This window comes from Globicephala melas, chromosome 1 (genome assembly GCF_963455315.2).
Source record: "Globicephala melas chromosome 1, mGloMel1.2, whole genome shotgun sequence".
Taxonomy (NCBI): Eukaryota; Metazoa; Chordata; class Mammalia; order Artiodactyla; family Delphinidae; genus Globicephala; species Globicephala melas.
Genome location: NC_083314.1, coordinates 38341975 through 38357382, shown reverse-complemented (window position 1 = coordinate 38357382; position 15408 = coordinate 38341975). Strand labels below are relative to the sequence as shown.

The 15408-nt window shown below is 35.5% G+C and overlaps 1 protein-coding gene across 1 annotated transcript in view; it reads right to left on the bottom strand.

The window, feature by feature from the left end:
• Positions 1-15408, bottom strand: part of SYT14 (synaptotagmin 14) — a 229924-nt gene that overhangs the window by 132528 nt on the left and 81988 nt on the right. Inside the window, exon 4 of the mRNA XM_060294280.1 lies at positions 10967-11182. Coding sequence (XP_060150263.1) covers positions 10967-11182 — 216 coding nt within the window. The remainder of the gene's footprint in view (positions 1-10966; positions 11183-15408) is intronic.

Below are 15408 nucleotides of genomic sequence, written 5' to 3'. Positions count from 1 at the left end.
TGTCATATCTTATATATAGGTCTTTAAACAATTTTGAGTTTATTTTTGTATATGGTGTGAGGGAGTGGTCTAATTTTATTGATTTACATGTAGCTGTCCAGCTTTCCCAACACCACTTGCTGAAGAGACTGTCTTTTCTCCATTGCATATTCTTGTCTCCTTTGTTGTAGATTAACTGACCACAGGTGTGTGGGTTTATTTCTGGGCTCTCTATTCTGTTCCACTGATCTATAATATATGTCTGTTTGGGGGCCAATATCACACTGTTTTGATTACTGTAGCTTTGTAGTCTTGTCTGAAGTCTGAGAAGGCTATGCCTCCAGCTTTGTTCTTTTTCCTCAGGATTGCTTTGGCAATTCTGGGTCTTTTGTGATTCCATATAAATTTTAGGATTATTTGTTCCAGTTCTGTGAAAAATGTTATGAGTAATTTGATAGGGATCGCATTAAATCTGTAGATTGCTTTGGGTAGTATGGCCATTTTTTTTTTTTTTTTTTTTTTTTAGTATGGCCATTTTAACAATATTAATTCTTCCAATCCAAAAGCATGGGATATCTTTCCATTCCTTTGAATCCTCTTCAGTTTCCTTTATCAATGTTTTATAGTTTTCAGCATATAGGTCTCTCACCTCCTTGGTTAAGTTTACTCCTAGGTATTTTTTCTGACATGATTTTAAACTGGATTGGTTTTTTACTTTCTTTTTGATATTTCATTGTTAAAGAAACGCAACAGATTTCTGTATGTTAATCTTGTATCCTGCTACCTTGCTGAATCCATTTATTAGTTCTAATAGTTTTTGTATGAAGTCTTTAGGATTCTCTATATAGAGTATCATATCATCTGCACATAGTGACAGTTTTACCTCTTCCCTTCCAATTTGGATACCTTTTAGTTCTTTTTTTTGTCTGATCGCTGTGGCTAGGATTTCCAATACTATGTTGAATAGAAGTGGTGAGAGTGGGCATCCTTGACTTGTTCCAGAATTCAGCAGGAAGGCTTGCAGCTTTTCACCACTGAGTATTATGTTGGCTGTTGGGTTTGCTGTAAATTGCTTTAATATGTTGAGATATGTTCCCTCTATACCCACTTCGGTGAAAGTTTTTGTCATGCATGGATGTTGAATTTTATCAATTGCTTTGTCTGCATCTATGGAGATGATCATATGGTTTTTGTCTTTTCTTTTGTTAATGTGGTGTATCACACTGATTTCTTTGCATATGTTGAATCATCCTTGCAAACCTGGAATGAATCCACCCTGATCATAGTGTATGATCCTTTTTATGTACTGTTGGATTTGGTTTGTTAATATTTTGTTGAGGATTTTTCGTCTATGTTCATCAAAGATACTGGCCTGTAATTTTCTTTTTTTTGTAGTGTCTTTGTCTGGTTTTAATATCAGGGTGATGGTGGCTTCACAGAATGAATTTGGGAGTTTTCCCTCCTCTTCAATCTTTTGGAATAGTTTGAGAAGGATAGGTGTAAGTTCTCCTTTTTATGTTTGGTAGATTTCCCCATTGAAGCCACCTGATCCTGGATTTTTGTTTGCAGGAAGTTTTTTTTATTACAGATTCTATGTCACTTCTAGTGATTGATTTGTTAAAATTATCTGTTTCTTCTTGACTCAGTTTTGGCAGGCTGTATGTTTCTAGAAATTTGTCCATTTCTTCTAAGTTGTCCAATTAGTTGGCATATAACTGTTCATAGTATTTTCTTATATATATTTTGTATTTCTGCAGTATCATTTGTTATTTTTCCTCTTTCATTCCTTATTTTGTTTTTTTGAGTCCTATCTCTTTTCTTCTTAGTGAGCCTGACTAGAGGTTTGTCAATTTTATCTTTTCAAAAAAACAGCTCTTGGTTTTACTGATCTCTTCTATTGATTTTTTTATCTCTATTTTATTTATTTCCTCTCTGATCTTTATTTCCTTCCTTCTGCTGACATTTGGTTTCGTTGTTCTTATTTTTCTAATTCTTTTAGGTGGTAGGTTAGGTCGTTTGGGATTTTTCTTGTTTCTTGAGGAACTTCCCTCTTAGAACTGCAATTGCTGCATCCCAATATGTGCTGTCATTATTGTTTGTCTCGAGGTATTTTCTGATGGCCATGTCCCACTATGCACGTACTGACATTGGGTTCGGTCCAGACCACATCCCAGGCCCTCAGGGCTGTCTCCATGCACCTAGATGGAGTCCTCTCCCAGGGCTAACCACACGAGTTTCAATGCCTAGCTACTGCATGTACTAGCAGCCTCCCTCCCCACAGTGCATGTTTCCAGCTTGGAAGTGTGATGAGGTGGCAGCCAATAGTACTCATCCCTCTCCACCCTAACAGGTTAAATTTTTAAAAGCAAAATGTATCCAATGTATTACTACATAAAGTTTTTTAAAATATAGCCATAAAAAATTTCTGGAAAAAATATGCTAAAGTACTAATGGTGCTTGATTCTGGGTGGTATGAACATGAGTGAAAGACATTAACTTCTTAGTATTTACCATTTAAGTTCCTACCAGTCCATCACAAGGGAAGGTGTAGCATTTTATTGGTTGATTAGTTTATTATTATTATCAGAGATGCCCATATTAACAACTGTTGCCTTCTCACAGTTCCTAGAACTATACCTAAGTATCATAGTGATAGTGTTACCTTTATTACTGTTGAGACTGTTACAAAGACAATATTAGATGGAGCTTCCTAAATCTCCTATCACATATTCTAAAGCAAAGGTCTACAGTCAAGATTTCTGCCAAACCTTAAAAAATAATAATAAAACTAAGGTGTAACACTGCGGGCACAGGTAGCGTGCCACCTGCATAGACCCTTATGCTCTTTGCGGTGGTATGCTTAATACAATCACATCTGCAGGTGACAGGAGACTAGTTCTAGATTTCTGTACCCAAGATAATTGGAATACCTCCCATAGGAACCAACTCCCAAAATCCTTCCCCTTATCTAAGTGATTTCCCACAATAGTCCATCATGAAGTTTTATAGTATCTCAAAAAACCAGCTCTGGCTTTTTGGAATAAGCCTAGCAGGTAAAGTAATAAATCACCAGTATTTCCTTAAGGGCTGCTCAAGTTTTCTGCTAAATACAGCAGGCATAATATGCTTCATATCTAAGTTTGAGACCAAAACCCCAGATATTTCCCAGTTGTATGGTTCTTGATTTTCCTAGGTGTCCAAAGTCTTCATGAAATTCTCTTAGAACAATGAGATAGCAATCTTGGGCATGTTAATGTACCTCTCTAAGCTTCTGCTTTTTCAAAGTTAATTAATTAAACAGATAAGTAAGTAATAAAATCAAAATATTTCTGTGAAGATAAAATTAAGTTCTATACAAAGACTTCAGCAGAGCTTGAAACACAATAAACATATATATTACTGTAGACACATTAATAAACAACCCTCTGACTGGAGGGCTCCTTTACCATAGGGCCTTCCCACCATGCTATCCTCCAGATTACTACTATACTCTAAAACAGTGAGGGTTTCTTCCCTGGGCTCCAAAGTTGACAGCCATGTTGGGCCTAGTCTTCAGAAATAGCTTTGAGTTTTCCATTTCCTTAAAGAGATTACCTCACAAAGTACAAACACACTTGCCTACCTCATTAGGAACAGTTTCCTAGGAGATGTACCTTGTTGGTAAGCTTAAACTTACGGCAAATATAGATGTTCTAGTCAGTTTAAACCACCCATTATTGCCTTCAGGTAATAAGATTATTGTCAGTCCATTTGTGACTCTATGTAACGCTCCCTAAATGTATCTGAGACTGAGTTCCTATAGGATTTGCTAACAGAAACCTGTAAAGTGTCAGGTCCTATTAACTGTCAGATTGCCATTAGCATTATTCCTCCACTTCCCAGACATGCCTCAACCCCTAGCAATGGACACAGGCCATGTTCGATTTATAGTGTATCTCTCTTATTTACTCGCTTGGTTACTGAATAGTTCTTTTTAAAAGCACTGACCTGTTCTCTGGTTACAAACACTTAGAGCCTCAGTTTTGCTGCTAATGAACTGTATGATCTTAGTAAAGTTGCACGTCTCTAGGTGTCAGTTTTGTAATCAGTCAATTAAGGATATCTTTAATGTCTCTGATTTAATTTCTATCATTCCACTACTAGATAAGTATCTCAGACAAAAAAAAAATTATGAAAGATATATATAGATTTACCATGGAAAACACAGCAATCCCACCAGCTTATTTTAAGACTGGAAGTGTATAAAAATAGGTTTTTAGGACCACTGTGTACGGCTGTGTAGGCTGTGCACTGCAATAAGTACCTGGCTGAGGGGGGTGCTTAAGTACAGTGTGCGTTGGGTCCACCAAAGCTTACACCTAGAGGAAGGAATGCCTTTTTCTTCTTACATAGGTGGTATCTGCTAACTGAGCTATATTCTCAGGATGAACTGTTTGCTCAAAGGTGGTACTGCTTTCTAATTCATCCACCCAGCAGGCTATGCCTTTACCTAAATTGCACAAAGACATCTCATTTTACAGGTCACAGGTGGCCTGCAAAAGTAGAACTATAAAAGAATTCTACACTACTAGTAACAATTGATCTCATCACATAAAAAGATCTCCAAAACACAAAGATTCAGGAAAAGTCTTCAAGATCAATTTCTCCCCAAATTAGTCATACTTAGAGTGCAGACACACACACACACACACACACACACACACACACACACACACACACACACACACACAAAATAAAGAATTCTTCAGAGGAGAAATGTTCACGAACAAAAACCTAAAGTCAAAGAAAAGGCTTATCAAAAATCTAAATAAACCATGTAATATAAATAACTTTTACTATTTTAAGACTAAAAATTTTTGTGTCAAAGGCATCTGGAAAACACAGACACAATTTTTTTATACTTACCCTCTTCACACAGAAATTGTGAAAATCAACAGAACAGTATAAAGCAGTTAAAATACACTTAAAGAAAATATAAACAAAGAATTTATTACTCTTAAGTACTAAATTATTTTAAAAGTAACATTTAAATAAAAGGAATAAAGAAATGTGTTTTAATGACCCTAATTTTAAGAAAACATCAAAATCAATAGCATGGAGCTTGTGAAGCAGCCATAGAAAGAGAGTGGCAAGTGTGTGCGTGTGTATATATATATGGGTTACATGTACCCTTAAGACATAAGTGATGCTGGAAACTATTTTTAATAGCATTTAAAATTAACTCACCAAAAAAAATAACATCATATGATTTTTAATAATATAGCTATTCCGCCATATGTAAATATAGCTTGGTAATCTCTATGGTGAACTGAGAATGCAAAGCTATAAATAACAGAGACATTCTAATAATTTTACACTAAGTTTGTTTATATAAAATCTAATAGGCTTCTCCTATCTAATATAAAAATGGGAAGTACTAAATAGCATGAATGGAATTTCAAAGGTTGTTCTATCTTACCATCTAATATAAAAATGGGAAGTACTAAATAGCATGAATGGAATTTCAAAGGTTGTTCTATCTTACCAACTTAAACAAGATATCACAACCTACTATCTAACTCTTAGGCCTTTTTAAAATAAGAGGATTATCAGAAAATCTGCTTAATTTTAAGAACAACATAGTAAAATAAATTAAAATTGTGAACAAAAAAATTTGATAAATTATTATTTTTTTTTTGATAAATTATTTTAATGTTTATTTTTCCTAGAAAAATTTCTTATAGATATTATCCCCTTTTGTATTCCAAAAAATGGAAGATTAACATGGCCACCTAGAGGAGAAAATATGATCAACAAATAGAGGCCATAATATTTTCTTACTTTTTCTACAGTATCTGTATTTCAGATTTATAATATATAAACTGCTCTAAAGGACCCAACTGAAGGGGTTAATTATGAATGAAAGAGACTTAGGGAGGACACTAAAGCAGCAGTGATGACCAAACAGAAGCTAAAGCATCATTCATTTTTGCAGTGGACTTGACAAGTACAGCCTTTATAAACTTACTGTGTGACCTTAGGTTAAAAATTACTTATTTGATCTAAAATCTCCTCTCACTTCTATAAAATGGAAATAATCTTATCTACCACAATGTGCTGCAGTGAAGCCTAAGTATAACAATGTGTACAGAAACTATCAGAGTCAGGCACACAGTAGGAGCTCAGTGAATGGTAGTTCTCCCTACTTGATCAGAAAGTTCTCTTGCACTGGTCCTCCTCATCCCTATCCAGGCCCTCCCTGACCCTCACTACTCTTGTAGATATTTCCAATATTGGCTGTTCCAAAGCTTCTCTACTGGAATTATTCAGAGATTGAGAAATGGGGTAATGGTTCTTTACCAGCCCTAATGAGGTAACAATATGTCATGTAAAAAATGTACATTTAAAAATATTTTTCCTTCTACCTTATAATTCCCTTTAGTCACCTCAACCCACATTAGTCAAGTGTTACCTTCATAAACCTGCAGAATAGTATGCAGAACAAAGGGTCAGAGCAGTAAAGAGAAGCATAACCTACTCTACCGATCCCTTTCCTTGTACCTCAGGAGAATGAACCAAATCCTATAAGAGAACTATACTCAGTAGTCCTCTTAGGTGACCAGACATGAAGTGAGCAGTACTTCTCCTGAGTCAACTATGCAGAGGCACAACCACCTGGCAGAGACTCAAATGTGTATGAGAAACAAATTCCCATCCTTCCCAAATATATACCAGAGGAGTGTTACTATTGTTCGGTTGGAGGGAGAAGGTGAACCCCTTCAACTACCTCTCAAGATTCTTGACTCTGAAAGTTGATAGAGAACAAGTGGTATGAAAGTGCAGGCAGCAAATGTACACTCTCTTCCACTTATTCTCTCCTAACCACCTTCAATCTCATGTATGATTCTACACTACTAAAATGTACACTGAAAGTAACTGATCATCTTCTACTGGACAAAGGGGCTTGTCTGAATTCTCATCCTCCCCAGTTTCTCTGTGGTGTAGCATTCGAAACTCTCCTTCCGTGTCTGATGAAATGCAACATTCTCCTGGTTCTCCACTTTATGGTTGTTACTTTCTCTTCTCTGTTTAAGTGACATCCTTAATTCTCTGTTAATGAAAGTAAATGACTCTCTTATCTTTTCTCTCCATATATTCTCCCTCAACAATTTAATCCCTTCCCTTGGTTCCTATTCTCTAAGTATATACAATCTGAAAAAAACCTTCTCCCAAACTCCATTCATGATTTCAAGATCCACAGCCATTTCCAGTTGCCTAAATATTCTGCCTTACCATATACACAAAACCACTTTTATCTTCCACCCCAACCCACCATCCAAGAAAAAACCATCCCTCTCTGGATTTCTTATTTATATTAATGACCTCATCATTTTCCTAGTCATACTTGCTGGAAACTAGTGTCATCTTTGACACTTCCTTCCTTCTTTCTAATGTTCCAAATACATTTAGTTCCTAAATCCAGTAAATTGCACCTCTGTAATGTCTCTCCTATCCTCCTATATTCCTCTTGCCACTACTTCAATTCAGATTTTTACCATTTCCCACATAGATGACTCCAAAGACCTCCTTAATTGGTGTCTTTTCCTATAGCCTTCCTGTTGCTACATTACTCTTTCTAAAGCACATCTGGTCATGGTTCCTTGGTGAAAAACTTTTAGTGAGTTTTCACTGGTTAACAAATTAAATCCAAACTTCTACTCAGTGAGGCACTCCAGGCTTGAGGCACTCCAGGCTTCAGACCTCACCTCTTTCCTTTTTATTTTACGTATGTGTGTGTGTGTGTATACTAATATACAGTATATATACTGATATACTGATACATATATATACTTATATACACACATACACACACACACACACATATACATACATACACCTATGTTAGAGCCAAGAGGACTTTTCTCTTGTCCTGAAATAGTCCCTACATTTTACCACTGCGTACTCTGGCGTTTATGAACTTCCCTCTATCTAAAATACCTCTGCTTATTCTTTTCAACTTTATACCCATTCTTCAAAGCTGAACCCAATTGCCATTTTCATGGATGTTCTCTCACGTCTTCCCCAATGGATGGTAATTCACTCCCTTCCTTAAAACCTTTTAGCATTTTATACGTACTTCTGCATCTTTGCCTGTGGGCATGTTCAGAACTTACTATCACTTGAAATTGCTTTTCTCTAAAATCTGGAGCTCTGAAATCTCCCTCTCTAATCAAGTTTTCCTATTCTTCCCTGACTCCACTGATTGCTGTTGAGTGTATTTTGCACTCACAGCAATCTTTGATTTTTCAATTAGCAATAATCTATGATACAAAAAACTATCCTCCTAGTCTACTGTTATCTTACATTACCACTTGATCATCTCCCCATCCTAAATCCCAATGACAGTATTTTAACAACAAGGATATCCACCTCTACCTGGATATTCCACAGACACCTCAAATTCAGCATGACTGAAACTAAATTATCTCCCTCCCACAAACTTACTTCTCTTATGCTTTCTAAACTAATTAAACAATCTTAATTCCTTAGTCATTGCATATGTTCAGTCACTCACCAGGATATACTGAGACCATCCCTCAATCTACAAATTCTTTGTCCCTCAATTAACATTGCTAATGAGGATCTCATCACTGTTTATCTAACCAGTGCTTTTGCCTCCAGTAGTTCCTACCTCCAATTCATCTTCTATTACAGTAGTTAAATAATCCTTAAACACACTGACCTAAAAGTGCCACACTATCCAGCTTAAAAACCTTCCAGGGTTCTACATTCCCTATAAGACAACATCCAAACTCCTGAGCATGGCATTCAGCACAGATCCTAGGTTAAAGACACTGAAACACACTGTCTTCTGCTTTCCTGCAATCACTATTACATGGTGGTTGAACAGTTCTCCCTCAAGTCTAGTTCACCTATCCTGTGAAGGCTGAATCATACATCAGACTTCCCCTTTCGCCACTTCCCAAACAAAGTCTCAGTCCTCCTCTGTATTTCTACATTACGTTGTTCATGTAACTAGCAGACCTCTTAACACACTACATTACACATGTACTCACTGGTCATCCTCCTCCAGTCTGTGGGCTCTTTAAAACAAGCTTGTTTTTATTCATCTTTACATCCACAGGATCTAGTATGGCACATAAAAAAACTTTCAACAAATGTTTATGAAATAAATAATTTCAGAATGCCTAAAATCAATCTACCCTGGGTGCTTTATCAAATGATTTAGGGTAGAAATGGTAGAAAAGTACAAGTGGGTCCTAAATATATAGGTGAAATGAAATGAGAGGGTGATTCCAGAGGTGAGGGCAGGAACAGAAGAGCCACTGAGATTATGCTTCTCTCTTCACCCCTTTTCCCACAGATTGTTGAGCCACGCGAGAATAATAGGACTACAAGGAAGAAGCAATCAGGCCAGCAGAGAGGCAGAAGAAGGAGTGAGCAGGGAAAAATAAAACCCTAAACTGAAGCTGCAGAAAGGGAAGTGTCTAGGGTCACAGACTACACACTCAGGGCTTGCCAGCAGCTACTCACTATCATCACCATCAATGCTTCACCACCCATAACTATGACTACCATTTACTGATCACTTACCTATCACGCACCAGACACTATGCTAAAAACACCACACATACCATTTAATGTCCATGACAACCCTATCAGCAAGGTATTATTCACACTTAGAGACGATGAAACAAACCTAGAAACTATCAAGTACACTGCCCAAGGTTTTGCCGCTAATATGGTAAGTCACAGGGCCAGAATGTGAACAAGGATCAGGCTTCAAGACCCATTCTCTTTCTGCTCTACTATTCATGAGCCAGGGTTTACATTATTTAGTTCTCTTTGTAAGCACATGTCTTATTTTCTCTAGTACTAAGAAAGGTAATTTTGAGGGTAGAGTCCATGTCTAATATTTTTTATTTCTTTCCTAGCATCTCATAATAAGCCTTCCATATTTGATTAATTTCTTACTGTACTATGTACTAGCAGAAATAAAAGGGAGGTATATCAATCTTTAGTTAGCATGAAGCCAAATACAAAAATTTAACTCCTTTGACAACTGTATGTGCCAGAGTAAGTCATCAATAGTAACAGGCCCCAAAACACAAACCACAGCTACAATATTAAGGTTAGTTTGTGTTTGATATAATAATAAAAATGCTATTTAAAATATATTGCTCTTTTCTTCATATCTGGGCATAAATATAATAATTACTAGGAGTAGTCACACATTGTATCAATCACACAAACAACTTACTTAGATGTGGAAATAAAAATGCTTTAGGTAATGGTAAAACCTTTTTTATTTCTCTTTTAGAAAGATATAAAAATACTTGAGAGTGGACCTGTATCTTCTATATAGGTTGACTTCTAATGTCAATGTCAGCACATGAGGCAAAAATTAACAGGGGACAAAAAAATCCTTGAAAATTCCTTAAATTTCCCTTAAAGTCTCGTAGTATACAGTACTGGCTCTCAATAAATCTATCTCAGACAGTTTTTCCTCCTACATGGAAGAGATCACCACTCCTTCTGCTTCATGCCACATGAAGTATCTGGCTCATGTTAGGGCCCATACTGAATGAAAAAGCATTCATTTACACACTAGAATCATATTCAACACTGTGAGATTCTTAGACCATATCAGTTCCTGTAACAGGTATTTAGGAACTGATTCCATCTGAGACAACAGCAGATTCACACTTCCCATCTCATGATTGCTAGGCATATGTTCATTATGAAAAGAGAGAATTACCACTGTATTTAAATTATTTGGTGTTTTGCTTTTGGGTGTTTTGGTTTTAGTTTTGGTTTTTGGCTTGAGCCCAAAGATTTGAATTTGAATAAATTATATTCCCAGAAATGTGACCCTACTATATATGCTATCTCTTATTTATTGTACAACCACAGACACCTAGAGTTTTAGAAACAAATAATCAAATACTATAGTGTAAAAAAAAAAAAACAACTTAACCTATCTTACCTTCATCTATTGATGCTTCGCTACTGTATCCATCATACTCTGCAGAGAGAGGGCTATATTTCTGTCTTGTTTCCCAAGTATAGCTCTTTTGTCTAGAATCTGCCAATGGTAGTCTGGAATTGTGTGTTCTGGATAAGGCCTCATGATATTTACCCAGTGCTTCATCTTCACTTTCAGAGGACGAACCATGCTCATCTTTGTCAATGTAGGAATTATCTATTTGGAACGACAAGGAGAGCAGATCAAAATATAACGCAATAAAATGTAGCGAATTTGCTATAGTTACATACATGTTACATGCTTATATATGTATCACATATATTCATACACACACAAATATATATATATATAAACATATATATACACATACACACAATCTGAATTTTCAGCTTTAGAAAAATAGTTTTTCATTTAAGAAGCCCAAGCTTTAGATTTTTATGTTTTAATAGAAAAAAACTGACTTGTATATTTGAATTATATAAATAATATTAGTCATAGGGATTTTCCAACCATGGTACAGGTAAACAGAGTAATAAGGCTCTCCATCTTACACAATTATTTTTAAAGCATCAGTAGCACACAAAGGAAGTTATAAGTATTGCCAATACATATGGATCTGATTCAAATAATTCATGCTACAAGAGATGTTTTTGGTTATCATCTTAGTCAAAATTTTCGTAACTGATGACGCTCAGTGTTAGAAGCAGAACAAAGAAATGGACAGACATACACTATCGATGGAATTATAAGTGGTACAACTTTTCTAGAGAGCAATCTGGCTATACATATCAAACTTTCTAATCTGCATAGTCTTTGACCCATTTCTAGGAATTTACCAATTCCATTTCTAAGAATTCAGCCTAAGAAAATAATTAACAAGTGAGCAATGATATGTATTTGAGACAATTTACTGCACTGTGTTTAACAGCAAAGGAAAACAAAAATAAATATGAGCTAAATGTGCATCACTGAGCCTTGGTTAAGTAAATTATGATACATCTATGCAATGATATACTATACAGTCATTAAAAATGAGGAGGTGGACTTACAAGTACTCACAGGGAAAGAATAACTACCACATCATGTTAAGAGAAAAGAGAAGCTTTTCTCATGTTAAGAGAAAAGAGAAGAAAAGAGATTAACATACGTATGCCTACATGCAACATATACACACATACATGCAGTATAAGTTTACACGTACATACAAAAACGTCTGGAAGCATATACACCAAGCTTAACACATTATCTGTGAAAGGCAGACTTACTATGAAAATTCTACTTGAATATACCCAAATTTCAAATAAATTTTTCAGAAGGTAAATTAATTAATTTTATATTATTTTAAAAAGCACTAGTGGGGCTTCCCTGGTGGCGCAGTGGTTGGGGGTCCGCCTGCTGATGCAGGGGACGCAGGTTCGTGCCCCGGTCTGGGAGGATCCCACGTGCCGCGGAGCGGCTGGGCCCGTGAGCCATGGCCGCTGAGCCTGCGCGTCCAGAGCCTGTGCTCCGCAGTGAGAGAGGCCACAGCGGTGAGAGGCCCATGTACCGCAAAAAAAAAAAAAAAAAAAAAAACACTAGTTATTACCATTTTTTTAAGGTAAAAATTTTGAAACTGCATCATGTTGACATTCATTTAGACCATGATGCAACCTTCTCAGAATTATAAAATAACTCTAGAAGGATAAAGAGACCATAGCAGTCAGAATTTATTAGTTCAGTCTAGATATTTCTCTCATTATACTCAGCTAAGATCATCTGCAGTAGACAAATCAATGTTTGAAATTCAGGTGGGGAGACACAGAATGAGTAATTTTAAAATATGGGATAGAAACTGAATGTTTACAGTTAGAAGTAAGGGAGCTTGGACGTCACTAGTCTAAGTCCTGCTTTTTAATTCAGCAAAATAAAACCATCAAAGGGTGAAACTATGACTGATGTTATATTCTGCACTGTCCAATTTAGTAGTCACCAACCACATGCAGCTATTTAAATTAAGTAGAAATAATAAAATTTAAAATCTAGTTCTCCAGTGCTACTAACCACGTTTCAAGTACTCAATAGCTACATGCAGACAGTGGTTACTGCATGAAGCAATATAGATATGTAGAACTTTTCCATCATTGCAGAAAGTTCTATTGGACAGAGATGGCATCTGCTGAGATGGCAGATCTAGTCTAGAACCTAGGCATTCTGACTCCCAGGGTTTAGCACTTGTGGGATACCATAGTGGTGGTCTTAAGGCAGCAGGAGAGTTCTGAGGAGGGTAACTAGAAATTCACCTACTACAAAATATTACCTAAAGTAGCCCTGCATTCAGGAACAGAGAAGGAAACTCTTCTTCCTCTTATTATACCTTGTAAGCTCTGTCAGAAACTAGGACACAGGTACTAGCAACATTATAGTTCAGCTAATGAAGGGACAATCCATATGGGTCAAATGATTTTCAAAACGATTTTAGAACATAACATGTTTCAGTTTAGTGCTGACTATAATCTAGAATACTGCAGAAATATTTGATTTCTTTTAGGTAGCAGCATGTTTCTTAATGAAAACAAATCAAAACAAAATTTAAAATTCTGTATTGCTACTGCAGTATTTATTACTAGCATCCATTCTACTGTTATTTTATGAATAAAATAATATGTAAACTATTCTTCTTAATTTTATTTCTCTTTTAATTTTTGCTACTTCAAGTAATAAGGCTACCAAAACTAAACCAAGGCTACCAAAAAAACACTGAATCTGACATTCAAAAAACTGCCACAAGAATAGACTTCAAAATGGAGGTATTTCCAAAAATTGGCATTCCTTTTTAATTAGCTCATCCATCCTGGATCAGCCTCTATTATACCATTTAAAAAACATTCATATAATTGATAAATAGCAGACCCTATTATGCACAAAGTCATGTAGCAGAACTGAAACAGTCTTCTTCATTTCTACTGCTACTCAGTATTTTGGTTATTTTATGAGAATGTAAATATACATAAAAATACTGTATGTATCTTTTATAAATAAAAGCCAGTGTACTTCTGACCTTGTGATCAGATCAGCAATTAATGAAAATGACTAAAGGATAACCAGGTGTACTAACTAGCGATATGAAGCAATTCTGCAACCAAAACCAAGTAACTGTCAGCTAATTGTTTTAAAAATTGTCACAAATATTGTGGATGAAAACTATAACTGCTTAGTTGGAATCTTAATTCTACAAAGAGAACTCATGAATAATAATAGATTGTTCATGTATACACATTGGAAACATGTCATATAGAACTCTTAATGTATGGCTAAATGAATAGATACATATCCTGAAGCATGTTATTCAATAAGATAAAAATCTATTGCTCTCAAGGAAAAACAAAACGTTTGGTACATTCTTACTAGGAAAGATGTGAAGAGCAACACGGTATAAAGGGCTTAAGGGTTGGTTACAAAAATATAAAATTTTTAAATCTAACTGTAGCACACCAAATAAATTCCAATTAAAGTATGCACACTACTTAAGAAAACCACAGAACTTCTGATTGAAAAATAAATGGGCATTAAGTAAAATTAAGGCCCTTAAAATTGGCCAAATAATGCAGGGACCAGGGGCAGTAACTAAATTAGAGGTATACAAATAACATGAATGCTTTTGAAATGACTGTGAGAAAAAAACTGTATGACTTTAAAAATGTCTCCCAGTAAGAGGATTCAAGAAAGTCTTAAATTAGATATACAGACATGTATAGAAAAATTTAGAAATTTGGATGCTTTCCTAACGTAAAAAATCAAGAGAAAATTTTATCACTCAAACTCACATTAGGAGACCTCACCTTTTTCTGGTATTATCTCAGAATATTTTTCATCTTTACTCTTTGCTGTTTCTTTTTTGGCAGAAATGGCTTCGTTTTTCTTTGTTTTTATGTCTCCTTTCACTTTGTAGTATTTTGTTGGATTTATTTGTTCTTTGATTTTCCATAACACTTACCTTTAGAATTAGTTGATGCTGCTGGATGTATGTCTTTTTTCTTAATGGATTTCTGTATCATATGTCTATTGCTTTCCAAAATACCTTTTGGAGAACATTCATCTCCTGAACACTTATTCCCTTTGGATCCTTTACTTTTAATATGTTTTTCAGCCTTCTTTAAATAATTTTCTTGCATTTCTTGAAATCTTACCTCCTTTAGGTCATGCTTACCATTATTGGAAATTCCTAATCCATATTTTCTACATCTGTCAGTACTTTCAAGTTCTTGACAAGTAGATCCAGCCCTTGCATACTGCTTGCTAACTGATATCCTACCATCACTCATCTGGCCTTTCAAAGAAGAATCACCAGCAGTATCGGTTTCTTGATATTTTGATAGTGTCTGTTGCCTATTATTAATATGTTTAAATACTCCTTCTTCATTCATTCCTTGATCTTGCTTTTGTGAAACTGAAGTATTATAGCT